The 20,251-nt window shown below is 42.1% G+C and overlaps 1 protein-coding gene and 1 long non-coding RNA gene across 4 annotated transcripts in view; both read right to left on the bottom strand.

The window, feature by feature from the left end:
• LOC139620284 (uncharacterized) overlaps positions 1-20,251 on the bottom strand; it is a 266,597-nt gene that overhangs the window by 165,688 nt on the left and 80,658 nt on the right. The gene's annotated exons all lie outside the window — the stretch shown is intronic.
• Positions 1,755-13,600, bottom strand: LOC139620262 (protein FAM110A). 3 transcript variants are annotated; one of them, XM_071475611.1, is made up of 4 exons: positions 13,412-13,600; positions 8,325-8,369; positions 5,663-6,078; positions 1,755-5,293 (listed from the first exon to the last, which is right to left on the bottom strand). In XM_071475611.1, exon 4 carries the CDS (start codon positions 5,281-5,283, stop codon positions 3,907-3,909), a length of 1,377 nt encoding a protein of 458 aa, XP_071331712.1. In that variant the 5' UTR covers positions 5,284-5,293; positions 5,663-6,078; positions 8,325-8,369; positions 13,412-13,600; the 3' UTR covers positions 1,755-3,906. The 3 variants fall into 3 exon arrangements, with proteins under 3 accessions (XP_071331712.1, XP_071331713.1, XP_071331710.1); XM_071475612.1 differs by lacking the exon at positions 8,325-8,369; XM_071475609.1 differs by lacking the exons at positions 8,325-8,369; positions 13,412-13,600 and having other exon boundaries at positions 5,663-8,301.

Below are 20,251 nucleotides of genomic sequence, written 5' to 3'. Positions count from 1 at the left end.
ACCAGGCTGGGACTAGACCAGTACCTGCCTGTCCCAGCCTGGACCAGTCCCAGCCTGGTTAACAATCAGATTCCTTTGAGATTAAAATTCCCAACGAACATCTCATCTTCAGAGGTTTATTAGGCTGCTTTAGTGCCAATACTATTCGCTAACATTACTGCTAACAGCAGTATACTAAGTAACAGAGTTATACACTAAATTCATCAACAGTTCCATTAGAAATTAGACAAGAAGCAGCAACAAAACAGCTGAGCGCTGATCTCACTTACTGGACATCTATTTATTTCAGTAATTTTCTCATTTAACAGAACCTTTCCATATGCATAAAATCACTGTCACTCTTGCAGCATCTGACATTTTCAGTATCCCTCTCTTCTTCCCATTTTTACCTCCCTCCAGTAATCTCTTTTTTCTCCATTTCTATGCCTTTAAAGCTATGCAATCTGTTGGGTTTTAGATCTCAGCATTTCCCTCTCCTCTCAGTGTTGCTGGCTTTTAATCAGAGCTGCCTGGGACATCAGGCAGCTACTGTCATGATGCCCAGCTCCAGGCAGCAGTACTTATCATTTTCAGCAGTGTGCTCCACTTCACCACATTTCTCCAGTACTCTGGCCACCCGCATCCTCAAAAGCAGTAAATTGTTAGGAAGTAAATAGAGGCCACATTCTGGAGGAGATCAGGTATGAGATGATGCCATGATGTAAAGGGGCTGTGATTTCTGACAAGTGGTTGAGGGCGGAAGGAGGCACAGGCACAACTCAGAAACCAAACTGATACTTCTGATGAGCAAAGGTGCTCATCAGAAGTATCAGTTGATCCTGGGAGCAAGTCTGTGCAGAGAAACCAAGCTTACATAGAAACTGAATTTGATCCCAAACTGGTCAGACACCCAGGGCTAGTTTAGGATTCAATCAAACAATTTGTATTATGACAAATGGAGGATCCAGTGTATTTGAATATATCTGCCTTTGCTGCTTCAATTTAGATCACTCTTTCTCTTTATTTTATCAAGTAAATAGCTGGATTATTTCTTTAAAGAAACCATCTGTATGTTTTTAAAAAAGTGGCTTCGAAGAATAATATACACTCCTCTAGCAATATCAACTTCTCCGACATCAAACCTATGCCGCTTGTATCACTTATCTGTATTTGAGCCACAAACTCATTGACCTTTCAAACCAACAGGAGAAGAGTGCCCCTTTCACACCCATTCATCTTACCCTCCATGCCCTCCAACAGTGTTGAGAGAGTAGTTGCTCTCTTAAAAAGGGTCCAAAGCTCTGAAACAGGCTGTGGTATTAAGGAGGTGGAGGGTAGGGTCATCACAACAGCCCACCAGACTGCAGTCTGCAGCACACACTAACACAACTTGTGCAGTTTTCATAGCAGAGCCTTAATGAAAGAGTGTGGGACTGGAGTGAGAGATTGTGTGCATGTTCACATTTTGCAGTGTAAATAATGCAGCAGTCGAACACAATCAAAGTAAACAAAAACCATCCAGGGAAGCTCAGTGAAAATACTGTGTCAGTTATCGATGCTGAAATTAGATTTGACGAGCCAAACAGCTGTCTGTGCTGAACTGTACCCACACCAGATTTCACATCATTAAGACCAGCAGCAGCACCTCATACACTCCCAAAACACTGAAATCGGAGAGGTGGCTGTTTGCAGCCATATGCTGGAACCAGGAGGTTCTGTCATCATGTTAACAGTTGACTTCAAAGACCAGAAAATAAAAACAGTGAACAGGAACATAACTTGAACATTTTTTATTAACTGTTCAGAATACACCATTTAAAGCATTTTGCATCTTCGCTTGTAGACTCTTTGGGCATCCAGTGCCAGATTCAGCAGCACACTTTGTGCACAGTCACTGCTGTCATGTTCTCCAGACCTCTGATCTGACTGCCACTGCTCTTCAACTACCTGTGACGGATACAGGTTTGAACTCGTACAGGGGGACACAGACCTCCTCTTTCACTCCCACTGTGACAAACAGGAAGTCAAATAAATACACAAGTCCCCCCACTCCCACCCCACCACAGAACAGCAGGGCAGATGTAGCATTATTCTGTTTACAACATTGTCCCTTGGGATTGGTGCCTGTGTCTGCATGTGCTTAAATATGATCCTACATATACTGTAGTTGTAGTAGATGCAATCAGATTGCACCTAAAAAGCAGAGATTGAATTGTGTACAAACTCGTCCAATATTAAAAATACATTAAATTACATTTTCCAAATAAATATTGGTCAATTTTCCATAGTATGCCAAGTACATCTTCCTGAGACACTTTCAGAACCACAGACATATTTAAACACCATAGATATATAATTTTTTATCCATGATATATACTCCTGTCAGTCGTCCTTCCACCCATCCTTTGATTTTCTAATAACTCTTCGTGCTACATTTACTTCAACAGTCGTTCTAAAATCATCCCTTATCATATGACTCATCCGTGCAAAGCCATATGTAGTAAACAGATTTCTCTGACTGCACAGCATAATCCAAGATATCAAACCATGTTTCACATATACAGACACCACTAACTGCAGCTGCTATCGTATTTACTGTAACTGACCTGAATGTACATCTGTGCTGTGAAGTGTATAAGAATTACTTGTGTGAGTAATATGTGTGCTTTGTTGAGATGACATACCATAAAATAGATGTATACAAACATTTCAGTCACATGCTGACAAAACATATAACAGTCTTACAGCCAAAATATTTTTTGAAAATACAAATTTTTTGTGAAGTTTCACAGTATCAATGTAATGCTCTTCCTGGCTTGCAGTCACAACAATGTAGCCCTCTAGCAGTGTGTAAGGAATTTACACACACACACACACACACACACACACACACACACACACTAAGTACATTTAATCCTTGCTCAGGCCTGGTGATCAGATCACTCAGGATGGATGTTAACATCCATCCTGAGTGGTCAAGTGGTCAGCTCAAAGTACAGGTGTGAACGCACCAAAGATGCATTCAAGACACATATGAGATCCTATCACTCATCATCATCACATTTGGAGGTGGTCTTGGCTACATGTGGCCACATTCTCTTTGCAGTGTGAACGCAAATGCGTCCTGGCCACATTGAAAGACCGCCTACTCTGTTCACTTCCTCTGCCACAATCCCAGTAGTCCCATCACAGTTTCACAATGAAGCAAAAATATTTTACCATTTCTAATGGCTAAACCCTTATTTCACTGTGGAGCTGTGTGCACAGCACATTGATTCGCTCAACCCCTCCATAGTGCTCTCTCTCTCTCTCTCTCTCTCTCTCTCTCTCTCACTCACACACACACACACACACACACACACACACACAAAGGTGCATGGACACCAGACCCGTTTGTCAGATTGGCTAAAAACAATAATGCATACCTGTTTATTTGCATATAAAGCGGGGAATTTCGATCTGATCACAAGTCATGCATGTGCAGCCGTATTTTTTTGCCAGGTGTGCACAGACGTACTTAGAGCTGACCACTTGTGATCGCATCACTGAAGACACAAGTTAATACCAGGTCCAAACAGGGCCTTAGATGAGGAACCACAATCGCAAACATCATCTGGGTTCATCCTCACCACCATCATTTATAGCAGTCTATTATTGCTTTTGTATATTAATGTTGTTATACAAGATTATGTGAAGGAAAAGGGGAAATGTCTCATCCATCTAGTCATACAGGGAGGCAGTCCTGACTTGCAGCCGAGATAAGAATTTTCCAAAACAAAGTTTCATACGAAACTGAAAAAAACAGCTATTGGATTGTCCATAAACGTGATCTAAGGCAGCAGAAGATCAATAGATGGGAAACCCCTCTTCAGACACGCAGACTGCTTCCCTGTTCTTTCTCTTAAGTCTTTTAAAGCCCTTGTTCATTTATACATTAGAGACAGCGTTGTAAGCATCTCGCGCCTGACGGATGCTATATAGCCACTTGATGACTCGTGCATTCCTCTCGATGACAGAGATGCCATAAGGGACCCGTTCATTGGCTCTGGTGGGCCGGTCCTCGTCGTCCTCATCCTCCCTCACCTGGTCAGCCTCATCACCACACTCAGAGCTGGGTGTGCTGACACTGCGGAGCTTGGAGACAGACACAATGTCTGAGTTGGCTCTCGTGAAGTGCTCCACTCCTCCCATGCCCTCCACCTCCTCTGGGTCCAGTCCGCAGTAGTTGAAGAATCGCTCCAGGTCAGCTGTTGCACGGGAGTAGCGGTCACTCAGATCCGATTTGGAGCGGTGCAAGGATTGGTGCTTACGGGCAGACCCCTTGGAACTGGCATTTGATATGCGGGTGAAAGCGGGAGAGGCTGGTGGGATCATGCCCACTCGGACCAGCATGGGACTGGGTGGCAGGTAGGCTGGAGGGGAGGGCAGTATTTGGGAGGGGGTATTGAGCTGAGTTTGGGATTGGTTGTGAGGGGGTAGGGGAGGCTGAACCTTGGGGTGTGCAACTTGGCCTTGGGGAGTCTGTCTGGTCCTGAGTTGGGGCTGCAGCTGGGCCTTCTGGGGCTTCCTTATCTCTGTCTGAGGTCGAACATCCACCCTGCGCACCGTCACTGAGTTTGGGGAGCTATATGGCGCTGGAACCCCAATGCACATTGCTTGTGCTGGGATAGGGAGTAGACGTTGGAGGTTGTTATTGAGTGGAGAGGAAGTTGAGGAAGATGTGGCTAAAGAGTTGGTGGTGCCAGGATTCAAAGGTTTGTGGTTGTTGAGGAGTCGCTTGCTCCTGTCATGTTCTGCTGACAGGCTACTGCCAATGCTCTTAGCTCCCGATGAAGGAGACGATGAGGAGGGGGAGGTGGAGGAAGAGGACTGGGAACATGGCAGCGGTCCATCACATACATCATTGATTAGATTATTCAGAATATCCAAGTCAAGAGCAGGTCCTCTCCTCCCTCCTGGTCCCTCTCTCCCTCCTCCATTCTTCACATGGGCTGGGCAGCGAGGAACTTTGCGGGCTGGAGGAGTGCTGATCTGGCACTGGATCATCATCCCTGGAGGGACTAGGGGCTTGCAGATGACTGGTGGTTTGATGGGGGCCTGACGGGTGAGGGCCACCTGCTGGCTCTTAACATACTTGGCCTTGTCAGCCTCCAAACGCTCTACTGCACTCAGTTTACGGGCCCCAGGCTCAGCCTGACGGCGGAAGTAATCAGGGCCCTTGTTAAGTATCCTGAAGGGCATGGCAGAGGTAAAGGGAACTCCGGCCAGGCGGCAGTCTGACAGCCGCAGGGTCTCCACTGGCATACTGGAGAAGCTGACAGAGATAAAGAGAGATTCTCAGTCAAAAGGTTTTAGAAACAGAATTTTGTGCATAAGTAAGAAAAGACAAAGAGCGATAGCTGACAGAAACAACAATAGACTGATTTATTTCACTGTATTTCTTGTGCTAAATGTGAGGAAGTGTTTTATAGCTTTATGTTGGGAACATGAGGAGGTGTAGGGTAAACTGAGCTGACAGGAGAGGTGGGTGAGAGTCGACGAACATCCTTTTCAAGCTCCCACATGTCCTCTCTAAGCTTAAGAAAATAGCTCTTTTGTACTCTTTCTTTTCTTCCCACTATCCTCCCCCTCTTCCCAGCCTTCCCAGCACCCTCACTCTCAGAGCCCCCTTTAACTTCCTTACCAGTGGCTGTGTTGCTGTTACTTCTCTCCCTTTCTTCCTCCTTTCTTCTCCGATGCCCCTCTTGCTCTTTTATCCTTCCTTTTTCCCAGTCCCAGCTTAGTGAAAGACTACTTGTGGGACAGGGTCAGGTGAGGTCAAATTCCACATCAGGCCCAGTCGGACCACCTCTAATGGCACAGCAGTGGCCCAGAATGGAGTTAGGCTGCAGATCAGGGTCACCAGTCAGCCACAGTGCAGCTAATGGGAGCTTTCTATCCAAAAATGTAGGTCTGGTAGATCAGCCAGCAAAGATACCAGTAATACAACAGGCTTTATGATCCCCTTCACAGTCTCTGTCCAACTGGTCTGTTTAGCCCCGTCCTCCTGTCCAGCTGTGACCACACACAAAAGCCAGTCAGCTGGAGAGCCCAACAGTCCTGAAGAGGGTTAAAAACAAATGGAAGTCCAAGTCAGAGAATGGTAAAACTCTCTGTTGTCTGTCGCTCTCTCATTTACCAAAACATCCACACACACGATACACAAACACACACACAGGCTCACACCCACACGCTTCTCAGGCTGACAGGGACTCTCCTCAACACTGAAATGGAGCAGACAGGACAGGCTTTAATACCATGTCTAGCTCCTCCCAGCCAGCCAATCACATGTCAGGCCAGGAGCCTTAGCGGGGCATGGGGGGTGGGGCAGTAGGCGGGAGGCATGCTGGCATTGGTCTACCTCGAAAAGGATTCTGACCAATTGGATCCCTCCCCCCTCAGAGCACAACAAACCACTGAGGCAGAGTTTTCATTCAAATGAAAAATCTTTGAAAGGAAGAAGAGGGAGGATAAGGGGGGAAAACGGACAAAACAGCTGCAATTTTTTACATTGGATTGCATCAAGCTTAGTGGGGTGCTACTAAAACCCTGAAAAAGACTTAAAGCCTACACAACTGTTCCTCGTCTGTAGGTCTTTGTCTTCATCTCAGTGGAGACAAAGTGAACAATAGAGGATTGTGATGTTATTCCTCAGTCTAATTCTGCTTTAATTTGTAGTTTAACCTTTTTAGTTGGTGCTTGTAGTGCAATGATTACAGTGTCTAAAAACTGATGGCTAAAGGCTGTAGACTCTTAGAATCTCAGAATCTTACTTTAAGCAAATTGTGTTTACATTTTTTATGATAAAGAACGTCTAGGTAATCCTTCCCATATAAGATACTCAAATTACACACACTTCACTAAAAATCACATAAACACAAAGGGGAAGCAGTTATTCAAGGAATCATTGGTTGTCTCCTCAGTTCAACTCTTTAAAACACAAGGTGCAAGAGTTGTGTGTATGCAAACACACACTCCATGTCACACACCCATGTAAACCCATTTGAGCAGATAACTAGAACCCATGATCCAGCCATTATTCGGTCTCTTTGTTACCTTAATGGCCTAAACACTTAATCATACCAGCCATCATACATGATGTATGGAAACTGTGGTAGATGGAGAAAGTTAGAGAGTTTGAACTACTAATAATTATTTGTATCAGTGCAAGGATCCAATTATCTGGAACAAAGGACTTACAAAATTCAAAACCTGCCAAATGAATTCACACCCCATGGAGACCAGTCTGTAAATGAAAACCTAGTTACCTTCCTTAAAACTCGGCATTGAGAAGAGCCACCTATATGCAAATATTGTTGGCCTAGATAGTTCCCGATCCTCAAAATAGCAACTATTGTCATTTATTTCTTCATTGTACAGGGTCAGAGCTAAAAGCAGCATCTGCTGTAGAGCTAACATGTGTGTGAACAGCACTGTTAAACCCCGGGCTGTTATAGAACAAGGTGTGAATTGATCAAGCATGTGTGTGTGTGTGTGCGTGGGTGTGAGCAATAACTAAAACACTAAAACAAAGACATCCCTCAGCCTGTTCATCTTGTTTTTCTAACTTTTCATCTTTCATTTTCCATTCATATTCTGTTCTGCAGTTACACAAAAAAATTATGTCTCCAGAAGCAAAAGGCACTGACCACAGTGACACAAAACTATGCAAACCGCAGTGTTGTTATGAATCTGACTGCTTTTACTTTTGGCTTTCCAACCACCATATTACTGGATAATGATATAGCTCATGATGTTTGCTGTGTGTGAGAAAGATTGTGTTTCATCATGACTGAGTTATATTGGATATAAGAGAAAAAAAATGTGTATGTTTTTATCCAGAGTGGGGTGGTGGGGGAAGCTCCAGCTGAAAGGAGGAGATGACTAGCACTTTACCACAACTGACTGGCTATGGTCATCTACTAACCAGCCTGCACAACACTAATTATAGGTAGGAAGAGCCCAATATTTTCTAACACTTAGTAACTAAGTGACAAGTAATGTGACAGTAATAAACAGCAAACATTAGCACACGAGGAAGTGAGCTTCCAGGGGAGAAGGAAGAGGAAGGAGAAACACAGGTCTTATCTCATCTTTTTTATACTTTTTGTCCTAGAAAATGTTCTAAAACGTGATAAAAAACAGGAAGATGCAGCAAGCACTACATGAGCGGAACAAGGTGCCTTTATGTGTGTGAGTGCGTGTTTGTTTGTGATCTGTGATGCCAGCTGGCTTGTCATATCTCAGTGGCCTTGGTCCCAATGGACATTGACCCCAGACTGTATGAAAAACAGGAGAGACCCCACCTAAAGAGATGTCACCAGAAATCCCCTCATGTCCAGTGTGAAAATCTGAAAAAGAAGAAATGTAGTTAAGATGGTTTCACTGAGCTCCTCTCAGAAGTATGGTTGAGCCTATCAACAATCTTCCAACTGCTGGAAGGGATACAGTATCTTACTCATGGGCAATGTGCCGTAAGATGCGAGAAAATAATATTCACATCTTTGAGGAACGTTTCTGTATCATACACACTCACTTTCACCCTGTGGAGAAAGAGAAAGAGGAGGGCGTACTTTGTGGCAAGTATGCTCAGTTGGAGTGTTTGTTTCTGACTGTGTCTGTGACCAGCAGACTACCCTGTTTTACAGTTGGCATCTAATTCTGGGCACTTGGATCCATTTCTTCGCCATGAAATCAGTATACAATGCTCCAGCTGCCACTGCTACATAGTGAGGTTAGCTGTGGCATTGAACCACTGCTTAAGAAAGATGACAACACTAGAAAAAAAACAAAACAAATAATACTCCTAAGTACAGACTTCAGTAAAGCCTCTCAAGTCCTACCTGTAGTATCAACCTTTTTTAAAGATGGAGAAACATGGCCCTGATAACAATTGGGACGAAAAACTCAAGTCTTTTGAGAATGATTATAAAAGTAAATGTTTTTATTCATATAAAGAGTTTCTATTTTTATATATTATACCTTTAATACATAAAAATAACAGCAAACAGAAAATAAGCATCAATGTTTGTTTACCTATGAATTAGTAGTTTGACAAAACAATCCCAAGTTAAGTTACACTTACTACCTTTGTCATGAAAATATCTGATACACACAGATATACTGTTTATATCTAGTTTCTTTCTACAGAGATCAAAGGTCAGGGTCAAATACAGAAGAGCTTAACCATGATCAGCAAAGTTAATACTAAGAATGCCGCGGGGTGGAAATTTTCCCATCAGGTAACATTTTACAAGATGTGTCAGTATATGTAGATTACAAGTGTTACCTTCAAATGCAGCCACCCTCAGCAGACCTAGTTTGCAGATTAATACATCTTATCAAGTTGCCTTTTGGTGTTGGGTTTAACCTGAAATATTGCCAAACAGGCGGTTTTACGCTTTGACACCAAATCCTCTGCCATTGTCTTTCCAGCCAAATCTACTTGTCACAGTACAAAACTCTGCTACTCTACTACTGTAGCAACCCTACTTAATACAATTCATCCTCTGGGAACCATCAATCTCTGTTCAAATTTTCATGGCAATCCATCCCATAGTTAAGATATTTCAGTCTGGGCCAAAGTGTTGGACTTGAGAAGCAGCTCGTAGCGCCAAGCTGCTAACATGGTTTAGAAATTTTCCCAGTTGTTGTCATTACGTCTTTACTTAGACGGAAAACATCATGTCAAGTCAAGACAAGATGTGAAGTGCCCAGAGACTGCAATGTGATCATGTTTTCTTTGCAATATTGCTGGAGTGAGGAAGTGTGGAACAGTGGATATTAAAGAGAAAGGGCATAAAGTAAGGAAGGAAGTACTAAAGTATGTTTCCATAACATATCTACAGTCTGATCAATGCTTGAACACTTCTGGGTTAATTGACTTGGATAAGCATCTTCCTAGTGTCTTCTGGTTGAATAATAGTCCATCCTCATGACAAGTAGGTTCATACCCAGGTTATGTGTGTGCAACATAAACCCCTGACCGTCACCACAGTGGGACACTCCTGCTTCAGTTTTTAAGTCAATAAAAAGCTTGAAAGAAGGGTTCAACCAATTCAATTCAATTCAATTCAATTTTATTTGTATAGCGCCAAATCATAATATACATTATCTCAAGGCACTTAACACTAACACTTCGACTGGATCCCGTGTTCCAGAAACACAATAATAACATCGGTACCTTAACATTAGTTATATGCACATTTTATTTGGGCTTTTAACATTATATTCAAACATGTATTAACACCTCTAGAGTAAACACAGGTCACCTTCCTGGCAGAGCCAGGTCCTGTTAGCATAGAAAACGCTTGGTAATCAGCTAGCGCTAGCTAGCCAGCTGGGTTAGCAAGGTGCATTTGTAATTTATCTACACTACAATATCAATTGGAGATTGGGATGCTAATTTTGGCTAGCGAAAACACGCTTAAGATAAAAATAAAATGTACTTACCATATAATCTGAACGGCCGATTCCTTACCGCGCGTTCACACCAAACACGATGGACGCGATGTCATCGCCCGTAACGCGAGTATCGCGTCGCTCGACACATTTGTGTCACATTTGTGATCATCGCTTCATCGCGCGATGACGCAATCCACCTCCCACTATTTTCTTCACATCCCGCTGTTTTATTTCTTTCTCCCGTCAACCATGGCTGAGTTAACAACCGTAGCTGCGCTTTATCTGTTGTGGACGTCTGATTTAATTAAGACGTCCACAATCCAGCTGTACCTCCTTGCTAACCTTCTTCCAGGCATTATCTTTTTTGTTTCTGTCCCGGTAAAAGTGGGACGTTGTGTCGTATAGCTCCGTGTATCCACCATGGATGTATTATAAGAATAAGGTCTTATAATACATCCATGGTATCCACAGACAGCCACACTAATTTTGTCCTCCATTTTTTGAAATGTGCGTCTGACGTAACTACGTCGGTGGCGTGTTTTGGACATCAACGCTGATTGGATGTCGCGGCACAGCGTCACGCGATGTCGCTTGAAAAGTTCAAATTTTTCAACTTCAAGCGATGACGCGATGGACGCTTCATCGCTCCTATCGCCCGAATCGCGTCGCTCAACGCAGCATCGCGTGTCATCGCGCCATTTACATTGACTTTGAATGGAAACTTGTGGCGTTCATCGCGTCCATCGCGTTTGGTGTGAACGCACCGTTAGAGTGTCTTTTGGTTCAACCAGACGCTGAACAACGCTGACATTTTAGGCGAACAAAAAGTTAAAACTAATTTTCACAACCTGAAAACACAATGGAAGGTCTGTGTAACTGTATGTAGAAAACTCCAGGATGAAAACACTACACCCAAAAACCAGTTCATGGCTAATTCAACATCGTTGGTTCTGTGAGAAGGGACTGCTCTTGATTGACAAGTGACATGTGTCAATCATACGTTAGCCACGCCCCAATGCATACCCTACTTTATCGTCTATTTTAAATTAAATGGGACTATAATTTTAAAAATGAACATCATGTTGTATTGAAGAAGACTTGAAACTAGCGATTGAGACCATAAACTTGTTATGAAAACGTTTACTGGGGTCACAAACCAAGTGAGAAGTAGGGTCATTTTCTCATAGACTTCCATACAATCGGACTTCTTTTTGCAACCAGTGGTGTCGCCGCCTGATGGTCATTCAATAGAATGCAGGTTTAAGGCACTTCCGCATTGGCTTCATTTTCCGGAGCCAGCGTCGACATCCATTTTTATATACAGTCTATGGTTTGGACTAGAGGGTTATGAAACTGTGATATGCACTAGGGTCTAGTCAACTGCAAAAACAATAACTGAACCATAAGCAGACAGTTATTATAGCATCTAGCTGTATCCTTGTATGCTACTCCCCTACTCTCTCCAACTATTACTTCCACCTCCACCACCTCTGTGGAGCTGTGCATCCATGAATGTCAGCATCCTAATTTTCTCTGTGTGTGTTTATGCCATGAGGACAGTCCTGACCGAGTAGGTAATCAGTGGTGAGCAGGTGGACGAGTCTTCCATCAGGAAAACTAAGCCCAGCACCAAAGGCAAACATATCATGTCAGCCAAATAGAAATAAAAGGATTAAATGCATTTGCAACAGGAACAACAAAATTGCCTTAACCTTTGACCACCAAAATCTAATCAATTTGTCCTTGAGTCCAAGTGGACATTTGTGCCAAATTTGAAGGAGTTCCTTCAAGGTATTCCTGAGATATATTGTTAACAAGACCAAACCCATGTTTTGTGAAGTCACCATGACCTTGACCTTTGACCACCAAAATTCTAATTAGCTCATCCTTGAGTCTAAGTGGAGATTTGTACCAAATTTGAAGAAGTTCTGTCAAGGTGTTATTGAGATATAGTGTCCATGAGAATGGGACATACAAACAGATGGACAACCCAAAAATAATATGCCTCTGGCCCTGGCTGTCGCTGGCATTGAGGCATAATAATTATCAGATGTTATAAGAATTATAAGAATTGTAAGATAAGAATTTCTGGTGACGATGGAAACTTATGATACTCCCCATAATGCTCTGCAGATCAGGTTTTGGGAAAAGTCAGTGCATGTTTAAAAGTGTTGGAGGAGACTCCTCTCATCTCACTCAGCTGCAGCAAATCTGTTATGAGTTAAAAGATGTGGTGATGAACACATTCTAGAGACATGCAGGCATGGACTAAATCACATACAGCTGTCCTCTGCTACAGAGCCACCACACGCATGCACGCACGCACACACACACACACACACACACACACACACACACACACACACACACACACACGTGGGGAGGGAGAGTGGTCACTGTGGAGTCACCTCAATGGCTAAGCCTCACTGTTGGCTTGGATACAGAAAATAATTTTACTCACACACATACACTCAAGTACAAACACAGTCACACACAGGATTCATTCTTCAACCATTAACGCTTTTAATCCCTGATTATTTCTCCACTGACAGCAAGAGGTGCTGAAAATTTAAAAAGTGGTTATGAACAGGTGAGTCTCTGTTTTATCTGACAGCCTATGCCCTTGACACGTCTCTCTTTCTCTCTCCCATACACACAGGCTTAAAGACACAAATGAAACCATAGATGGTTCATCAGACTATGTTAGATCTTCAGTCTTTACTAACTCAGTCTGTGAAATAATCTGATGGCACGATAACACTCTGAAACTGTAGTCCGTATTTCAATCATCAAATATAACCAGCAACAAATTATTGAATGTCTTCACATAAAAAAGGCAATAATAGGAAACAAAAGATCATTAAAGATATACCTACAAAGATATTGTCTTAAAACATCACTCTCAAATTTTTCAATTACACACACCAAACCTCATGTCTACACATTGCAGGCACACTGATCTGTTCAAACAGGACAAAAGTTTACTTACATGTGTACAAGCAGTAAAATCCCTAAACGAGGTCTCTGAAATACACAAGCTGTGAGGCGCACTGAAAGAAGATAGTAGGAGTCTGGAGTCTGGTGTAAGAGTAACTCTACTGGTATGTGTGCATGGTTCTTCTGTATGTGAGCGAAGCAAAAAAACACTAATCTGAGCATCCCTCCGCTCCTTAGGCTAATGAGGTGGACTCCACCCCCTCTGTCTGGAGGCAGGAATAGAATTGGGAGAGCAGAAAGCAAGAACCTTTACATGTACTCACATGATCTTCATGACTCTCTTATTTCCATTACCAATGGCAGTTGCAGGAAATAGAACAGTGATTCTTATCTTTAATCTTGCTGATGTTGTTGTACATGAAAAGTATCACCAATGATCATCAGGACTCAAACAATCAATATAGACATATATCAGACATGAACTATATAAACAGTACTGTTTTTTTCTGTTAAACAAGTTCTACCAGTGTATGCAATGCACACTTCTACTTTGTCTTTTTCTCCTTAATCCAAACAAACTCTTGCAGATGCTGCCAAAAAAATATTAAATGCATCCTTCCTGTTCACAAGAGGACTTTTCCTGGGAAATACCAGGCAGCAGGTGTAGCAGAATGTGTGGCAGAATAGCCATACATTCCCGTTCAGTTCACGAGTTTGACACCACTTCCTATTAATAAATTATGACATAACATATTACTAGAGCTACAATGATTAATTGATTAAAGGTCACATATTGTATAAAGTGAGATGTCTTTTTGGCTGAACTGCAACAGCGGGGCCAACCCTACAATCTGGAATGTCCTGACTGACTGACTGATTATATTTCCACCACTGGTCAGCTGAATGCCTCATCACTAAGCTGGAATTTCCGGTGCAAACATCTTATATTATATAAACCTGGTACATGATTGAACCATGTACAGATGCCGACAAGGGGCTTAGGGCTACACCTCGTTATGGGCAGGCTACCAAGTCGCTCCAGTTTCCCAGCTGCCTGGTAACTGCAGGGAAGCAGAGGAACGCTTCGGTACACTGAGCCTCCCCTCCTTTACAGCAAATTACTTTCATTACATGTATCATTATGACAGAAGCAGGCAGAGGAATAACTAAACATAAAACACACCAAGCAGAGAGCATGATAGAGGCAGAGAGAGAGAGAAGTAATGACCAATTCTACATGTAAAACAGAAGGATATGGTTCTGCCTCAAATAAGTGTGTTACATTCTGCAGTTGGAAGTAAATAAAGGCTAAACTATTGATCCTAGCCAGAGGCTGTCCTCAGTGTGAGAAACAACAAAAAGTATTTTGAGTCCGGCCTGTGGCCTCCTGCCAATTTTCCCTTAACTCTCTCACTCTTACGGTAATAAATGCAAAATAACTTTAAAAAAAGAAAGATCGTCTGTGTCCTCTAACTTTCTCTTTGAGTGATCACTTTATATGTAAATGGCTGAAATTAAAGCTCAGTCTTTGTCTTTAATTTATGTATTTGTTGATTTTGTCAGATGACATAGCAGTTATAAAATCAGGATTTGACCTTAGGCGGTCCAGACATATGCTAGGTTTTGACCTAGTCTAGTTTCATTCTAAGTAGGTAATGGTGCTATGTAAATACTGTGAAAGTATCAAAATGCTAAGACTACAGAGAAATGCACGCATGATGTATTCAGAAATTGTGCCTTCAAGCCGTCAGGACTTTTGTAAGTATGTAATTTATTGTGATTGACACCAGTACTTACGAATAACACTATTACCTCAGGAAACATTAATGGCAACATAAGAAAGCTGATAAATGCTGATAATTGACTGACTTAAGGTGAGATTACCCTCTACCACAAGTATAAATCAGTATGCACTTGCCTCCTTGTCTTTGCACTTGTCTTATCAGAAGCTCATTTCACTTCCTGCACACCGTGGCTGAGCTGCCCTTCCTCCTTACAGTGCAAACACACACAGCGGTGCTTATTTAAAAGAGTAATCAGGGCGGGGAGCACCAGATCAACTTGTGGTAAACACACACTTAAACAAATGTATACAAACTGACACACAAAATCAGGAACTCATACCCACGGTCTAAAGACAAACACATAAATGCAGTGGTCATGTCCCACTGACTTCCACTCTGACTTCTCACTGTAGAGAAAAAGTAACTCCTAAGTCTAAAACACACAGTGAGACCAAGCAGGATAGGGTAAATATATATATATATATATATATATATATATATATATATATATATATATTATATTTCAGCTAGGTCAACAAATTCCAACACCTTCTCTACCTCCGTTTACACCATCAATGAAGCTCCCCTCCCTTCCTTTCTCCCCTCCCTTCAACCCCCCCTTCTGAAGAAAGAGCATGGCTGATGATCACATACCTATCTGCACTGTCTTCCTCTATCATATCTGTTTTTCTGTTTTTCCAGTCAATACTCCTCACGATTTGTGGTTATGCACCTTCATGAGAACGCACACCTTAGCTCAGAGACACAGTAGTGACAGGTGGATTAGGAGTATTACTGCCAAGTGTGTGGTGCCTTGTCATTTGGCCAAATACTCTGATCCATGATGCACACTCACATGCTCATTTAACCACACAATGATGAGTCTATATTGACTCCCCAAGGGATGTTTACTAAGCACACCATTAGCTCTATTCACAAATCTCATCTTTGATTAATTAGCTGGAAACGTCTTTTTATAGTGGCCTCTAATAGAAAGCAAGGGGTGTAAAGTTACTGCAACTCTAGCTCCTTTCACTCATACCAAAATCATAACCTTCCTCCCTTGTTGCACATCGGCACACACGCACATTCCACAAATGCAGGGACTCACCAGGCCAACATCTCATATTATTGCTCACGTTACACACTGGCATGCCTGAGCAGGCCCTGCTCTGTCACCCTGCTTCCTGGTTTGGTGCAGATTTCCAAACTGGTATCAATCTCCTGAGAAAATCAGATCAGACTGGTGCATAACAGGGCTGACCCAAATGCCTGCAAGCTTTGACCGTCGCCATGGTAGTCGATGTGCAAGTCAGCCCATGAAGTAAGAAACAGTAATCTGATATTATTCATTCAATCAACATTAATTACAATTAGTTATTGTCAGATAAGGACATTTAATCTTAATGATAGTTTTGTGCATCACAGCTCTCGTCTGATGTTACCAGTAATGACACTGGAACAGTGACACGGGACCACATGACAACACAATGTTTGCATGATGTCAAAAAAGTTAAGCGTCTAGAATAACTTCCAAATTTACATCGTGGAAGGGGAAGGACCACCAACGTATTTTCAAATTAGTGAAAATAGTGGCAGAGAAAGGAGGACATACCGATGGTGCTGATGGCGGCATAATTCCATGTTGCATTACCCAGGCGGCACACAGAGAAAAGTAAAACGATAATTTTGAAGTGAACTGAACAAAGCAATCACAGTCACATATTGCGATTGTCATTTTTTGGTGGTTGCACAACAGCACAACACTATCCTGTCAGACTTCATGCTCTAAGCCAGTAAGTATACTGTGTACGCAGTGTACTACATGTGAGTGTATTATGTACACAGTATACTACATGTGAGTGCACTGACTGAAGTATCTGATTTGAGACACAGCATTAGTTTCTAGTAAGGGTCAAGTCCTAAAAATATTGGATATGATAATTCCTATAATCAGGCTGCAATTAATGATTATGTTCCTTATCTATTACTCAGTTACTTGATAAATGAATCACTTGGGCCATGTAATGTCAGAAAACAGACAGTCAGCCTGGAAGGAGGCCATTTTTTAATATGAGAGCCCTGATGACATCATCAAGGTGTAGTTTTCAAACTTAAGGAAGCTCCCTCCAGAGCAACAGATGACAACTACAACTAACATGGTTTTCACCAGCTAAGTACTACTACTAGTGAGGGGTAAATTGAACTTCATGTGCAAAGATAATTTAAATGTATCTCTGTAGAGATTCAAGAGAAATGCTTTACAACTTAATCATGCTGTTGTGTTGAAGGTGCACAGCTTTTTACATATCAAGTCAAACAAATGCTGCTTTCATTGGAGTTGGTAAGTTTCACATAAGAATGCATCAGTAAAATGAATGAAAGGGACATTTACAATAGAATACAATACAATTGATAGCCATGTCTTGACCTTCTCTCTAAGTTCATTTGGACTCTGTTACCCTCACGTGTAACTCTGCAGACAGTTTTCAGCTACTTAAGTATAGTATTGTAACAGCAATCCCAACAACAGGGATCTATAACACACAGACATGTTTGAAGCTGTTTGTTTGCGCTCTCTGGTTAATGGGTCAGTGAGACATGGGTAGAGGGGGCGGAGTACATCATGTTTAAACAGAGGCATGTTAGTGACCTCTAAACAGCCCAAGCTACTGATGACAGGCAAACAACAGAGTCCCTCTCACATGTAGTGAGGAAGCATGGTCCTCTGGGAATGAAAGAAAAGGAAGGAATGATGAAGCGAAGTTGGGAACAAGACTGCTGTCATTTGTCTTGGACGGATGGGGTAGATGGTTGACAAGGGAGATCCTCCAAAAATACACAAGCAAACACACTCATATGCAATTGCTTCTCCAAACTCACACAGCGTAGGTGTGTAGGGATTCATGAAGACAAACTGATGAGCACACATTTTGTGGCATATCAAAGACACACACAAACTCATCAAACCGGATATTGTGTCTGTGTAGTCACTGTTGATTCACTCTTGACTGTCTGGTTCCTATAATTCTGTCTGGTTCCCAGACCCAATTATGATAAATGACTCAATCTGTGCATGGCCTATGGGCATATACAACAGCAAACAGGTACGACTTCACCAGGCAGACTATAAAATAGTCAAGCAAATCACTGTAAGTTTATCTCTGGCTAACAACTTCACTCAGTCACACAAGAGGAGCTGTTTGCATGTGAGGAATCTGCATGTGAGTCCTCAGCTGCTGACCTCTAGAGTCCAACAGAAACAGAGACACAGCTTGCCAAGACATGGAGTCACAATCACCTCATTGCTCAGGGGGGGAGTGACAGAGTGACAGATATTCTGACAGAGAATATTAACCAGCGTTAGCTACAGGGGTTAGTTTAGTCCATTATGCATGCCATCCCAGCAGGCTGATGTAATACTGAGATGAAATGTCTGTCTGTGTGCAGCTATGTTAAACACAAACTGTAATATTACCACTGCTCATCTACCATAGTTCTTATTTAGAAAAGGATTCCCTCATTTTTTCCTCAAGCCAGCTAAATTCACGAGGCACCACTGAGACCAAAACACTGAAAAGTAAACAAGATAAACTGACGGAGACCCCATGAACCAAACCTCAGACACGGTGACTCAAAATCTACAAGGAATCTGCTCTGTTACTAATGGAGAATAATCAGCCAACATCTTCCAAGTGCATTACAAAAGTTGGAGCCCATCTCCTGCTTTGATACCACTAATGTAAAAGTACACTCCTCTGGACAGGACACTAGTGGGTTGTGGTGAGCCTCTGTCTTGTGGTGGGGCCAAACTTAAAACCACCAAAAGCTTCTTTCCAGACACCACCAACCTATGCAATTCCTTCCATTTGATGTTTCCCCTTGTTTGAACAAAGTCCCTGCAGTTTCCCCAAAAGACAGATTTGAAAAACAATAGGCAGTTCTGCACAACTGCAAAATGCACGCTGTCATGAACTTTGAATGGGAAAAGGATACTAGTATTCAAATGTTTAACCCTTTAAAACCGAATGTGTCGTCGGCGACACATTTGTGCAGGCAAACAGGAAAACCAAACATAAGTTTCCAACAGGATTCAGTTATTTTATCATCCATAAGAAATATCACCCTGTGTATTAATTTGCTCAAAAATCATGATTTTTAAGTTGACTCTGGACTCAAGCTCCTGATTCAAAGATATGGCAACCAGGCCAATACAGGAAAACACATCTGATTAAACAGCAGTACATTGTAGCCCAGCAGTGTAAAGCAGTGTAAAGCTTTGTGTGACCTTTAAACCAGACTAGACTCATATCCTGTAACACTCAAGTAGACTTCCTCTTTTTATGCAACAGGCTTCATGTTACCTAACAACATTTCTACACTCAAGCTAAAACAACCTGGTTTTCCAGCATCCCATGCCCATTAAAATCATCTATTCAGATTAATGAGGAACTGAGGTGTCTCAGATCCACTGCAGATGAAATGGGACATGAACAAAGAGAGGAAATATGATTTCCTCTGGTGCTTAATGGAGAGAATACTGCATTTAAAAGCCACATTAACACAGTGTCAAAGGGAACGTATTTTATAATAAATATGTATATATTGGTCCGGAATAACTTCAAAAGGGAAGGAAATTGCTTTTTTAATTAAATGTAGCCAACTGCCATTATGCCAAGGTTAAAACAAAAGCTAGGTTCTTCACACAAGCAAGTCACATTTATTGACAACTTTCATTAAAATAAAACAGATACCTACGTCCTCAGCTCTTTCTTACAGTCTAGTGAAGACGGAGGATTTTTGTATAAAATGGGTCGGGGCAGGTATTTCAATGTACAAGCAAATGTTGGCATTTGACCTGGTTATATTAACAACAAGTGGAAGTGTCTACTTTCACAGAAACTTTCAATACTGGTGCAGATGATACCATGTATGAACTCCAACTACTGTGTGACAAGTTGTGCTTTGTAATATACACCTTCAAAACCCACCGTGTAAAAGAGGCTCAGTATTGAAGGATGCAAATTTTTAGGTAATGTAGCTGAACACAGTGGGAATGTGATCAGGCACAAGGAAGCACCGGGAGAATTCTACTTCCAACTAATCTA

This window comes from Trachinotus anak, unplaced genomic scaffold (genome assembly GCF_046630095.1).
Source record: "Trachinotus anak isolate AG129_WGS33_773 ecotype Australia unplaced genomic scaffold, CSIRO_AGI_Tana_v1 ptg000004l, whole genome shotgun sequence".
Taxonomy (NCBI): Eukaryota; Metazoa; Chordata; class Actinopteri; order Carangiformes; family Carangidae; genus Trachinotus; species Trachinotus anak.
The sequence above is the reverse complement of the archived record's forward strand: the minus strand, read 5'-3'. Positions and strand labels throughout refer to the sequence as shown.

Excerpts from the sequence above, each read along its gene's own strand:
- LOC139620262 (XM_071475611.1), bottom strand. The coding sequence starts at position 5,283 with ATGCCAGTGGAGACCCTGCGGCTGTCAGACTGCCGCCTGGCCGGAGTT.